This window comes from Sapajus apella, unplaced genomic scaffold, assembly GCF_009761245.1.
Source record: "Sapajus apella isolate SASKATOON/1434 unplaced genomic scaffold, GSC_monkey_1.0 scaffold426, whole genome shotgun sequence".
NCBI classification, from domain to species: domain Eukaryota; kingdom Metazoa; phylum Chordata; class Mammalia; order Primates; family Cebidae; genus Sapajus; species Sapajus apella.
The window spans coordinates 18641-33381 of NW_022437362.1; the positions used below are offsets into that span (position 1 = coordinate 18641).

General features: G+C 34.1%; 1 protein-coding gene across 1 annotated transcript in view; it reads right to left on the minus strand.

Annotated features, from left to right (window-relative positions):
• The window catches only part of LOC116545895 (cytosolic carboxypeptidase 1-like), a 54987-nt gene that overhangs the window by 16363 nt on the left and 23883 nt on the right, over positions 1-14741 (minus strand). Inside the window, exons 3-5 of the mRNA XM_032272311.1 lie at positions 7069-7136; positions 4818-4881; positions 3943-4089 (exon numbers count right to left, since the gene is read on the minus strand). Of these exons, the coding sequence (XP_032128202.1) occupies positions 3943-4089; positions 4818-4881; positions 7069-7136 (279 nt within the window). The remainder of the gene's footprint in view (positions 1-3942; positions 4090-4817; positions 4882-7068; positions 7137-14741) is intronic.

Sequence of the window (14741 nt, forward strand, 5' to 3'; positions counted from 1 at the left end):
AGCTGCTCTCAAACTCCTAACCTCAAGTAATCCACCCACCTCAGCCTCCCAAAGTGCTGAGGTTACAAGTGTGAGCCACCATGCCTGGCCCATATGATGTAAGTTCTGAATGAAACAATCATATTATAAATTGGTGATATAAATTTTAAATTTATATTATGCATTAATATTAGGAAGTATAAAGGTAGTCTGAAAAGAGTAAAATTATAATCCTTTTTTGTATGGTTTTTAAAATAAAATATCCTTTTTATTTTAAAACATTACTTGAAAGAACATACTAAGAAACAGACAGGGGGATAAGGCAGGAGGATGGAGGCCAGAGTAGCCCAACACTAAGACTGTCGTTAAAAAAAAAAAAAAACTGAACTGCTCCACTACACGTTCAACACAATTCCCAGGAACACCATCACAGAGTTAAGAGGAATAAAATCTAAATGTCCATTACAATAGTACTTACTTAATATGAACCATATTCTTTTCTGACTTGTAAAAAAATTAATTTTAAAAATGAACAGCTTAGGTAGAAAATAATCTGGCAAATATTACCAATAAATTTCTAAAGGGGAATAATTTTTAACATAGAAAGGGAAGAAAAGATGTTCTTGATTTTTATCCTCATAAAGAGATTAAAAAGGAAAAAAAATAAGAACTTAAGAATGTTAAGATTTATAGTAGACACTGGAGATACAAAAGGTGGCAGGGTGGGTTAGGGGTGAAGGCTGAAAAATTACCTGTTAGCTACAATGTTCACTGCTCAGTTTATGGGTACATTAAATGCCCAGACTTCACCACTATACAATATACGCCTGTAAGAAACGTGCGTGTGTACTCCTTTGCTACATAAAAATTAAAATGAATTTTTAAAAAGACTTAAAGTAAATAGGACAGGCAAACAGAGAAAAGAATTCAATATTCCTAAAGGAAAATTATTTTACCTCACTAGAAAAATAAAAAGGATAGAAAACCACTGAAGAAATTACCATATAATGTCCTTGAATGACATAAAAATGGGAAACTAGGACAAACAGTAAAAGAAATAGCCCAAATTTAAAAGAATATACAAAACAAAATAAAGATGACCTAAAACTTAAAAGGTATATTAAAGAATAAGAAATATTTTAAAAATCAATATCTTAATTTCATGAAAAGTAGAAAACTTAAAATTATTTAAATTTTTCAACGTTCACCCCCTACCCACCCTGCCACCTTCTATATCTCCAATGTCTACTATAAGCCTTAACTAATTAGAAAAGGAAGCACAACAATATTCATCAATCAATAAGGGGCGGGGGTTTAAAAATGAATTTTCTGCCAAATTATGATTTTTTCATTTTCATTTTCCACAAAAATCTCAAAAGAAAGTCTTTAAATCTTAAATACAAGATCTAAAGAAATTAAGAGACAGTTAACATATTTCTTTTTTTTTTTTGTTTTTTTTTTGAGACGGAGTTTCGCTCTTGTTACCCAGGCTGGAGTGCAATGGCCCGATCTCGGCTCACCGGCTCACCGCAACCTCCGCCTCCTGGGTTCAGGCAATTCTCCTGCCTCAGCCTCCTGAGTAGCTGGGATTACAGGAACGTGCCACCATGCCCAGCTAATTTTTTGTATTTTTAGTAGAGACGGGGTTTCACCATGTTGACCAGGATGGTCTTGATCTCTTGACCTCGTGATCCACCCACCTCGGCCTCCCAAAGTGCTGGGATTACAGGCGTGAGCCACCGCGCCCGGCCAACATATTTCTTAAATAAATCGAATACATGCTTACGTCTTAAGACTCCTAACATACCCGGTAAATTAAAGTCACCTCAGAGTTCCTTTCTTTAAAACACCACCTATAAAAACTACTAGTTAATTACTTATTCAATACATAAAGATATGCGAGAAATACATACATTAATAAATACACAAACTATGTACACACACATCCTCATTTTTTCCAATATGCATTTTAGCCAAACACTCTAGTTTAAAAGTCATATGTATGCCACAGGCAAAGGCAAAACTCTTAAAACACAATTCTAACAACTTAGGGAACTACTTTAATCTTTGTATAAGTAGACAACTGTAAACTGAACTTGAGTTCTAGTCAAAGGATGCCTTCTTTAGTTAACCTAACCTCAATCAGCTTCTTCATTTTATATCCTGTTTTCCTCAATTTACATTTTTTAATATTTTACGTCTTACTGTTATAATAACTAGTCTCATAATTTTTCTTTTTGTCTTAACTAAGATTGTAAGTTTCCTGAGCATTCACACTATGCAACACAAATATCACTATTAAAGAAAGCAATGACATATTTTACCTCCATGTTCTTAAAAATATTCCCATCCATACTTCTTCCTTCTAGCCTCAACAATATCCATATTGTATGTATGCTTTACAAACACACTTGAGCGACATACACATACCCCAAGATACACTTGTGACCCAAAATATTTCTTTTTTCTACTACATGCAATAGAATTCCTCATAAATTTTGGATCCTCAGTTCTTGCAGGTCACTACTTGACTATAATAAAAAAGCATTTCATTTCTAAGTCTAAGAAAAAGGTATAGCATTTTAGATTTTAAAAATTAAGCACTCTCCAGAAGAAAACATTAGAGAAATGCTTCTAGACATTGGTCTGGGCAAAAATTTACTAGACCTTGAAAGCATAGGTAACCAAAGCAAAAACTGACAAATATGATTACATCAAGCTAAAAAGCTTTGGAACAGCAAAGGAAGCAATCAACAAAGTGAAGAGATAACCTACAGAATGGGAGAAAATGCAGACTATTCATCTGACAAGAGATTAATAACCAGAATATACAAGGAATTCAAATTAATCAACAGCTAAAAAAGAAAAAAATTAAATGGGCAAAAGATCTGAATAAATATTCTCAAAAGAAAACATATAAATGGGTAATGAGTATAGATAAAAATGCTCAACATTACTAATCATTAGGGAAATGCAAATCAAAACCATAATGAGATATCATCTCATCCTAGTTAAAACAGCTGTTATCAAGAAGACAGAAAATAACAAATGCTGGTGAGGATGAGAGGCAAGGGGAACACTCATACACTGTTTGCAGTAATCTAAATTAGTACAGCCACTATGGAAAACAGTATGGGAGTTCCCCAAAAAACTAAAAATAGAATTACCAGATGATCTAGCAATCCTACTGCTGGGTATATATCCAAACAAAAGGAAATCAGTATACCGAAGAATATCTGCATTCCCATGTTTACTGCAGCACTATTCACAACAGCCAAGATATGGAATCAACCTAGGTGTCCATCAATGAATGAACGTATAAAGAAAATGTGGTTTATCTACATAATAGAATATTATTCAACCATAAAAAAATAATGAAATCCTGTCATTTGCAGTAACATGGATGGAACTGGAGGACATTATGTTAACTGAATTAAGACAGGCAGAGAAAGGTAAATATCAATGTTCTCTTTCATATGCGGAAGCTAAAGCAATTGATCTCACAAAGGCAGTAAACAGAATAGTGGTTTTCAGAGGCTGGCAAAGGTAATGGGGAGCAGGAGATGAAGAGGAATTTGTTAATGGATACAAAAATACATTTCAATAGAAGGAACAACATTTAGTGTTTGGTAATATAAGAGGGCAATAATAGCTTAAAATAATTTATTATATATTTCAAAATATTATATATTTCAATAAAGAGAAGACTTGGAATGATCCCAACACAAAGAAGTAATGAGTGTCTGAGGTGATGGATACCCTCTGTACCCAGATTTGATCATTACACATTATACATTTGTATCAAAATATCACAAGTACCCCCATAAACATGTACAATTATTATGTATCCATAGAAATTTAAAATAAATAACGTTTTTAAAAACTGAGTAGTTACAAGGTGAAGAGAACCAATGTTACAAAATTAGTTCTAGATTCTATACTCATACAAATGAAATCCCTTACCTTTTGGTCCAATCTTTGCAAGAATAGAATGAATCTGTACCATTAATTCTTCATGTGGGGGAGATTCTTTGCTGGCATTCATAAGTAACTGCAACAATATTTGTGAACCACCTTTGGTGACTAAAAAACTCACTCTTCGACCTCCACCTATAAATAAATAAAAAAAATTTAAACAACAAATCCTCCCATATTAGGTATCACAATTTGTTAGCATTCAAGAAATGCTTAAAAGTGATGACTTCCAAAATCTAACAAATATGGCTGGGTGCAGTGGCTCAGGCCTGTAATAACAGCACTTAGGGAGGCTGAGGCACACAGATCCACCTGAGGTCAGGAGTTCAAGACCTGCCTGGCCAACATGGTGAAACCCCGTCTCTACTAAAAATACAAAAGTTAGCCAGGTGTGGTGGCACATCTGTAATCCCAGCTACTTGGGAGTTTCGAGCAGGACAATCTCTTGAATCCAAGAGGCAGAAGTGGCAGCGAGCAGAGATCGCACCACTGCACTCCAGCCTGGGCTACAAGAGCGAAACTCTGTCTCAATCAATCAATCAATCAAATCAAACAAATACCATCAACATATTTTGTTTAATCTCACTTATTTAATTAGAAAATGGCACACAAAGGGTAAACACAAATCATGCTGAAATTCTAGGTTCAAGGCTGTGAAATACATGGCTATGGGGTTGTCTGAAGATACTTGAAAAGATAACAAAAACAAAGCAACAACAACAAAGTATGACATTTCAGTTTCTAAATTCCAATACTCAGAATAGCCTCTATAAGAGTATCAGAAAATTCCAAATAAAGTGAATATGATACATTGTTGATCACTGTTTAGAAACAGAAATTAGACCAAAGAAACAAAAACTTACCAGCTGATACCAGCTCAACAAGAATGCTTAAGATATTAAGTGTAGTTTGAAGATCTTTAGTGTTCTGAAATAAATAGTTTATTTTATTAAAACATTGTAAACTTTTGATTCCCAAACTTTTGTATCCATTGGGAACTAGCGATATTTTATAAATGACCTTTCCAATTTCTCTAGAATCAAATGTATTCAGGTTTTCACTATTCTCTTATCATGTCAGTTTCTGTTTCCTTCTGCTTTTAAGAATGTTTATAAATTATTTTGAGTTATTACTTAACATCAACATTATTACAAGAATCAATTTGTCATTTTTCTACCAAATAGATAATAAATAAATCAAAATGTAAATGGCACTACAATATATGTCTGGTGACTACTCAATCACCTAGCTGCCCTCTCAGAAGGCAATCATTATCAATTTCTTGTGCATCCTGCCAAGGAAAATATACACACATAAAAGAAATCCATGTAAATATACATGTGCATACAGATTTATTTCTCCAAATGGTATTGCCCTATAGGTACTATTTTGCATGTTGATATTTTACATATCAATAGATAAAGAGCTTCTTTATTCTTTTTGAGGGCTATAGGATATATTCCATTATATGGCTATATCATCATTTATGTAACCAGTCACCTACCCATGAGATATTTAGGTTGCTTTTAATATCGTGCTTTTAAAAGTTTCAAATTTAACTAAGTATATATATTTACACGTAGTAAAGTACATCTGTATAAGTAAGGTAAATTCCTATAATTTCAAGGTCAAAGAATATAGGCCTTTATTTTAATAGATATTACCAAATTACTCTCTTATGAAATAATTTACATTCCCATCCGCAAATGCAGAAGAGTAACTATTTCTCCAAGTTTGGACAACCGATCTAATAAGTGAAAATGCTTAAACAATGTACTTCGGTTTTATTTATCTTATTAAGAGTAATGCTTAATCTCAGGTGACATCTGTGTTTCTTTTTCTGAGAACTGCCCATAGCCTTTACATGGTTTTTGAGGTTATTTTTTTTCCTTCCTAACTGAAGAAGTTCTTCACATGTCAAATAAATTATACAAGCCAAAATACTTTTCCTCAATTTTCCAAGTATCCATGGTGTTTTTATCCACATCCTTTTGTTAATATAGTTGACTCTATCAATCTTTTATAGTTTCTATTTTCTCATACTTAACAAGCCTTCTTTGTTATAAGATTATTTTTAAATTTCTCTATCTTTCTCTAATATTACAATTTTATTTTCCATGCTTAAATCTTTGCTTCGTATGGAATCTATTTGGGTATGGGATGCAGGAAGTCAGGATTCAATGTTACACTTTTCCAGATAGCTTCCAATCACTCTATTTCTCATTAATCTGAAATGCTACCTTTATTAAATAGTACTAAATTCCCATATGCATTTTATTTTTGGATTTTCTATTCTGTTATACTATAGTAGTAGTCTATCTTCTACTAATGCATAATTTCAAACTATTTTAATTACTGAAGATTTCTAATGTTCTTTGATATTTAGTGGGGATGGTCCCTTCTCACGTATCTTCTTTCTCAGAAATGTGCTTTATATTTTGCTGATTATATCTCCCCATTTGGACTTTAAAAACAAAACTGTTGGTAACTTTTATTGAGACTCTAAAGTAACAGATCAATCTAGGGAGAAATGACATCTTTATGATGCTAAGACTTCCTATTGAAGAACATGAACTAATCTCTTGTTCTTAGCATTGCAACTGAACAAAATACAGAATCCTGATTCTGAATACATCCTGTTAGTCCACCCAAAACTTTTACACTGGCATAAAAATTCAGCTATTGTCAATATAATATAGTTAACCAATATGTATAGTAAAATCACAAATGTATATCAGCTGAAACAATAAATGATCATCTTCAACCATTTATTTTAAGCTGAAGATTTATTTCCAGCTAATGCTTTATTTTCTATTGCCAACTAGAATGGCATGTTAGGATTATCATTTACAGTTATCACTATAATCACATAAGGGAAATATACTTCAGTAGTCACCTAATACATATTAGAATATTTATACTACCATTCCAAATAGTATTTAAAAAAACATAAAATGAATTTCCATTCACTGGCTTTGTCTCTAAAATAAAAATTGTTACATATATACATGTATGTGTATGTGTGTCTGTGTGTATTTATACACACACATAGGCTTTTTCTTCTTCGGTATTGCTTGGTATTAGTTACATAATAAAAGCATGTCACTGACTTACCTCTAATGTTGACAGCAGAATTTCCATTCCTGTAGAACCTTTGGCTGTCATTTCTCTCCTCGTTTTTTCTGAAAAGTAGAAAATAATTTTTTCTAAAGCATAAATGTTTAAAAGTATGCATAGTTTTGATGCATATAGCTAATATGGATTCAACTAGTCTCCACTGGTCCAGTAAACACTCTAACTTGGTTCGTAGATGTTCTTCCCTCTGATGTTGCTAATTCTACCCTATGAGGACTTTGAGATCTCAGTTAACATGACCTTCTTCACATTTCATCACATCAGTCATGAACTAGGTGATTCCCTATTCATCCATTTAATATCTTAAAATCAATAACATAGTACAGGTGCCAGAACTGGGGGTAAGGTAGGAGTCTTACCTCATCTTCATGAGTAGAACTAGAAAACTATTCATCAAAATGAGTGAAAACAAAACCTACTACCATGTTCCTATGTTTTCATTACATTAATACTATTTCAAAATTCTGTATCACACAAAAATAATCAAAACAAAGGAAAATCTACCTCTGAAACCATCTGGAGACCAGATCACCCAAATGATCCTTTTCCTCTCCTTAGGATCAGTTTTTTTAAAATAGCATAAATTATTTCTATTAGGTGAAGGTTTCTAGAGCTTCTTCACAATTCTTCTCCTTTGATTAACAGGAGAATAAAAGTACATCTTAGGCCAACATTTAGAAAAAGAACTCATATTTACGATTCCATGTGCTTTACCTGTGTTATCTCATTTATAACTCACTTTAATCCTCTGGGGGAAAAAAACTACTCTTTTCCAGATCTAAAAATTTAAGTTCAGAAAGGAGACCAAATCGCTGAGCAAATAAGTGAAAAGACCAGATGATCCATGTGTTTCTGAAGTCAAAACTTAACAGTCTTCCAGCATTTAATGTACTTCTACAAGAGTCACAGGAATCATTCTTTTAGCAGGTCAAACCTGAATACTAATGCCAGAAATTCTTTTAAAGACAGTGCCATTTATTTCACATTTTGAGATTTTAAAAATAGAATACAAGCCACTCTCAATACAGTACATATTCCACAATGAAATTCAAAGGACTGATACCAAAGTCTATGTTCCATGTGGAGATAGTCAAGGGAATTTAAGAGCAGAACAATAAGCAGTGAGGCCTGATTAAAGGAAAATATCAACACAGATGGGAGAAAAACAAACTCAGGCTAAGCCTTTAGAGCATCATACTTTTGCTCTGAGCAAATCCTGTTCAACTTCATGAGTCTGATGTCACTTGAAAATTAAGTTACTCTAAATCAGGAGTAAATAGAGGGAAAAATGTACTACAGAAAGGATATAGTATAATGGTATTTATAACAACTACTTATGACTAGCTACAAAATAAATATGCTGGAGAGTACATGTCATATTTATCTTAAAACAACAATCTCATGCTATCATGCATCATCTCAGGTTCAGTTAATGGATTTCATTAAACTGACAGAAATCTTGCAACTTTCAAAACAGAAACTCCTATTAAGTGATATGAAGACCTAAAACAATGTTCACCAATTCCTTGCTGCCACATTGCTAATGCTTAAAAGAATATAAAATTCACCTAGAAAAAAGTCATGATAGTAAAATTAAATTTCTCCTTTTTAAAAAGTATGTCATTCCTTTGACAATGCAACCTATCCACTTTTTCTCCAGCCCTGCTGCTTCCACGAAAAAATATTGAGTTGTAAGATAAAATAAAACAGGGTTTCAAATCTCCAATGTACCCTTGATGTAATATTTTAAAGGCCCCTGATTTAATATTAAAGCCAAATTATTTTTCAATATTAATATCACTACTAACAAGTCATTACATTTCCACCTCCATGAAGGGGAAAAATCTCTCTTCCTTTGAAGACAGTAGTGCAGCCTCCCTTTGTTAATGTTCACCACTGTTCTGTTTACACCTTACACTAAATGAAAAATAGGTGTTTAACAGTTTTCTACTCTATTCCAAATTCTGCCATGACCTTGGGAGACTTCACTGTCAGTGTGGAAAATTCATTCAAATACCTAGTTCCATAGTTTCTTGACCTCATAACAAAATCCCTCGTTCTATGCTCTAATTCATCAACCCTCTGAATGTCCATTCTCAGGACTCAAACTTCTCTGCCTCTGGTATCTTAACCTCTAATCTTCCACTTACAGATCATAGCCTCGTAACATTTCTATTCCTCTTTCCTTTATAAAGACTATGTAAACCTCACTGTCACCTTTGTTGAAACTTCTTATCCAGTGCAAGGTAGCACTGTTTTCCCACAGTGTCAGTCCCCTCCATACTTAGCTTGGATTCCAAGTACACCCGCACCCACCAACTTTCCCACCACAAACCCTAATACAGAAGTGAATCCCAAAAAGCTGAGTTCCCTACTCCTACATCAGGGTAAAAATAACACCACAAGAATTTCTTCTCCCAATTTAAGACAGTTAGTGCCATAAAATTAACGAATTCCAACCTCACCTGGGAACACAAAACTACTCCTTTCACTTACCTCAGTTCACATCCATCACCATCCGCCCGTCATAGCCCATAGCTATTCCAACATTTATACTAACCCTCAATCTTTCCTCTCATTCTATGGACTTCTCAGAACCTACATTTTTCCTCATTAAAATGAAGCAAAGTAATCAGTTAACAAAGATAACATTTTACTAATAACAGCCAAACTCTACATGGTCCTGTACTGAAATCCTTGACAATCTTGCATTCCTTCTCCCAGTAAATGGCAGAAAGAAGTAAAGAAGTGGAGGTTCGGAAGAAATGTCCTTTCTTCTATGTTCTGAATTCCATCCTTTCTACTTTTTTTTTTTTTTTTTTTGAGATGGAGTCTCACTCTGTTGCCCAGGCTGGAGTGCAGTGGCATGATCTCAGCTCACTGCAACCTCCATCTCCTGGGTTCAAGCGATTCTCCTGTTTCAGCCTCCTGAGTAGCTGAGACTACAGGCATGTGCCACCACACCCAGCTAATTTTTTGTAGTTTTAGTAGAGATGGGTTTTCACCATGTTAGCAAGGATGGTCTTAATCCTCTGACCTCAACTTTCTACCTTCTTATGAATCTTTAAATTCAACGTCTACCAACATATTGGCTGTTCCCCCCAACCAATAAATACAGTTTTTATTATTTCACATACTTACCAAATCTTATTTTACCCTGCCTCCCCTTCTATTTCCCTCTTTTCTTTCCTTCTCAGTAAGCACCCCAAACAAGTACTCTATATTCCCTGTAATTATTTCATTTGCCATTCACATTATAAGATACTACAATCTTCTGTCTAATTCTACCACTTGAAAGTGCTTTTGTTGTGATCAATAATTTGTTAATAATCCAATCAAAAAGATCTTTAATTAACCTTCCTAACACTTAACACTGTTGACTACTGCATCTTCCTTTGGCTTCTTTAAATATAATCCTTCACAGTTCTTATAATGCTATATTCTTTCTTCAACTGCTTCAATTATCTGAATGTTAGATTTATAGATAAGAACTTTAAAGCAGCTATTATAATAAAATGACATTAAGGTAAAGAAATTCACAATGAATGAAAAGATGGGAAAACACAGCAGAGAAATAAAAACTACAAACACAAAAGAACCAAGTGAACATTTGAGAATTAAAAAAAAAAATCTGGAATAAATTACCAGATAGCCTGGAAGAATGCACAGGAAAGAGGCAGAAACTGCAGTTTCTGCAGTTTTAGAACAATAATTTAGAACAATAATTTAGAACAACAGGATAATAGTAATTTAGAACAATAGAATAATAGAACAACAGAAATTATCCTATCCAAATAACAGAGAATTAAGCTTAAAAGATAAACTTAATTCAACAATTGCTGAAAAAATATCAAAAATCTAATATATGTATAATTATACTTCCACAAGACAAATAGAGAAAATAAGGGAGAAAAAATTTTAATGATAATAAAGATTTTAATATCTAACTCTTAATAATTAACAGAGACTTTGGATAGAAAATCAACAGTATATAGGAGATCTGAACAACACTATCAACTAACCTGACATAATTGATATGTATAGAACATTTCAGCCAACAACAGCCAAATACATTCTTTTCAGGTACACATGGAACATTTTTCAGGAGAAACCGTAAACTAAGTCATAAAACAAGTCTCAAGAAATTCCAAGGATTGAAATCATTCAAAGTATATTCTCCAGCCACAACAGAAATCAGAAATCAACAGAAGGAAATTTAGGAAATCCTGAAATATTGAGAAATTAAACAACACCCTTCTAAAAAACCTACGAGTCAAAGAAAAAAAAATCACAAAGAAAATTAGAACATATTGTCAACTGAATTAAAACAAAAATACAACGAATCAAAATGTGTAGAATGTAGCTAAAGCAATGTTTACAAGGAAATCTATGGCTTTGAATGCCTCCAGTAGAAATAATGGTCTCAAATAAATAATCTAGGCTTCCACTGTAAGAAAATGGCAGCAAGGCATGGTGACTCATGCCTATAATCCCAATACTTTAGGAGGCCAAGATGGGTGAATCATCTGAGGTCAGGAATTCAAGACCAGCCTAGCCAACATGGTGAAACCCTGTCTCTACTAAAAATACAAAAAAATTAGCTGGGTGTAATGGCAAGTGCCCTTAATCCCAGCTACTCGGAGGCTGAAGCAGGAGAATGGCTTGAACCCGGGAGGCAGAGATTGCAGTGAGCAGAGATCTCACCATTGCACCCCAGCCTGGACAACAAAAGCGAAATTCCATCTCCAAATAAAATTAAACTCAAAACAGGCAAATTAAACTCAAAACAAGCAGAAGGAAGAATGCAATAAATAAAAGAAGATCAGTGAAACAAAACAGAGAAAATCAATTAAACCAGAAATTGGTTCTTTAAAAAGAACAACAAAAGTATTTTATTTTTTTTTTTTAAGATGGGGTTTCACCATATTGGTCAGGCTGGTCTCAACTCCTGACCTCAGATGATCCGCCCACCTCAGCCTCCCAAAGTGCTGGGATTACAGGCGTGAGCCACCGCGCCAAAATTAAACTTTTTGCTAGGCTAGGGTTTCTTAACCTCAGCACTGTTGGCATTTTGGGACAGATAATTCTTTCTTGTTGGGGGCTGATCTATATATTATACAATGTTCAGCAACATATCCAGCTTCTAACAGATTCCAGTAAGCCCCCCTTAAAAAAAAAAAAAATTTACAACTAAAAATGTCACCAAACATTGCCAATGTCCCTCGGGAAAAAAGTAGGGCCAACACAATCACTCCTGGTTGAGATCCAATGAGCTGACAGACCATGAAAAAAGAGAGGACACAATCAAAATCAGGAATGAAAGACAGAACATCGCTCTCTACTCTATGGAAACTAAAAGCATTATAAAGAAAGATTAGCAACGACCACAGGCCAACAAATTAGCCATTTGCATGAAAACAGATAATATAAATGTATCTAAGAAAAAAACTAAGGGGAAATTGCAAGAAATAACCATGTTCACTGTACATACGTAGTTAATGAGAGGCAAATTATGGAAATCTATAAGTTAATGTGTGAACACGGTGTGCTGCAGAGGTTGGTTTTTTTATAATTTAAATGTATAAGTAGTATATGCTTGTTACAACAATTTAAAAGTATCTAAAATAAAATTAGGAGCTTACCTTATTCTTCTCCATTCCTATCCCAACAATATAGCTACTACTAACAATTAGGTATATATCCTTCTTTTTATTTTATTTTTTGGCCTGGTTCATAGAAATGTAATGGTTTATTTTGCACAAAAATGACACTATACATATTTTATACAAAAATGAGACTATAAGCACTTACAGTCATATGAACTGAAGAAACTTGCTGTATGTAATATACTAAATTTAAGCCTCTAAGACAGTTCATATATTTCCACATATGAACTGTATGTTTCAACTATACTGTTTTTTTTTTTCAGTGTCTACAATAAACTTTATTGGAACTTAGCCATGACTGCTTCTTTATGTATCATCTATGGCTGTTCTTGTGCTACACGGCAGAGACTGTATGGCCCACAAAGCCTAAAATACGTCTGTATGGCCCTTCCCAGAAAATGCTAGCCATTCCCTGCTCAAGAGCAGTAGCTCTCAATTTCGGAACTATCTGGCAAGTTTTAACAGTAAGATTTAATTGGTTTGGGGTGAGCCTGGGTGTGGGGATTACAAGAGTCCCTATCATAAATAATGTATTATTCATAATAGCTGCATAATATGGCTAGAAATTTCCAGTTTGGCTATATCAAAAATTACTCACACATTCTCTAAATGATAGATATTTAGATTGTTTCTTGATCTTTAATATTACAAATGATGACCTATACTCTCTTTTACCAGCATTTTTATTTCAGTTAAAATATATTTCTGGGCCAGGCACAGTGGCTCACACCTGTAATCCCAGCACTTTGGGAGGCCGAGGCAGGTGGATCACCTAAGGTCAAGAGTTCGAGACCAGCCTGACCAGCATGGTGAAACTCTGTCTCTACTAAAAATATAAAAAATTAGCTGGGTGTTGTAATGCATGCCTGCAATCCCAGCTACTTGGCGGGCTGAGACAAGAGAATCACTTGAACCTGGCAGGTGGAGGTCAGAGTGAGCCAAGATCATGCCACTGCACTCCAGCCCAGGCAAAAGAGTGAGACTCTGTCTTCAACAATATATATATATACAAATAATATATGTATATTAAAGTAAAAATGCTGAGTCAAATACCAGGTGCAATTTGTTTTACTACACATTGCCAGATTATTTTCTACAAGTTTGTAATAATTACTGCACTGCCAACAGTGTATGAGAGAATCCTCTCCCCATGCCTTCAACAGTACCAGATATTGTCATTCTAATTTCTGTCAATCTGACTAGTGAAGATATCTTTGTTTTCATTAACAGTTCCTGAGCTGTAAGGAAGTAAAGAAAATTTGTGTACATTTCTTGGTTGTTTGCATTTCTTATTTCAACTGTAAATTCCAAACTTTCTCTCCCAAATGGGTAGCTAACTGGATTATCCTATAAAGGATGGGACAATCTTTCACTAAAAACTTATACTGTGTTGGTTAGCTAATCCCAGGCACTATAAAAAGAGTCAGTTTATTACACACGCCATGGGACAGTACTCAGGAGTTAGACACCAGTGGTGGCTGAAAAGTGGGGAGAGGGTCAGTCTCTGATAGTGGTATAGTTAGGAGTATTTTCAGTGGTAATGCTGGAGTAGGGGCTTCCAGGTTGTGACACAAAGAAGAGTCTACAGTGGTAGGAACAATGAACAAAAGTGTTCATCTACAGGTTTGAAGGATTCATTCTCTTTTGTTTTTATTGGGTGTTTGTTTATTTGAGGAGGAAGTATTTCATATGACAATGCAGTGAATCTACCTGGCATATTTAATTTTGCACTGATACAATGAAATCCTTGTTCCTTAGGTGATAAGTACAATATTTCCAGAGCCTGGAATCCAATATAGTGGCTTTCTTAATTAAAAGGTACAGGTATTTTAAATTATGCAAGAAACAACGGAGTGGTATCAACTACCCTCCAAATGCGTGGGCTACATGGGAGAAAGTTATCAAAATATAAGGGTCTATGATCAAGAAGAAGGGTTAATAGATACCGAGCTCTTGAAACAGTAAATGCCTGCCAAACATCTTATT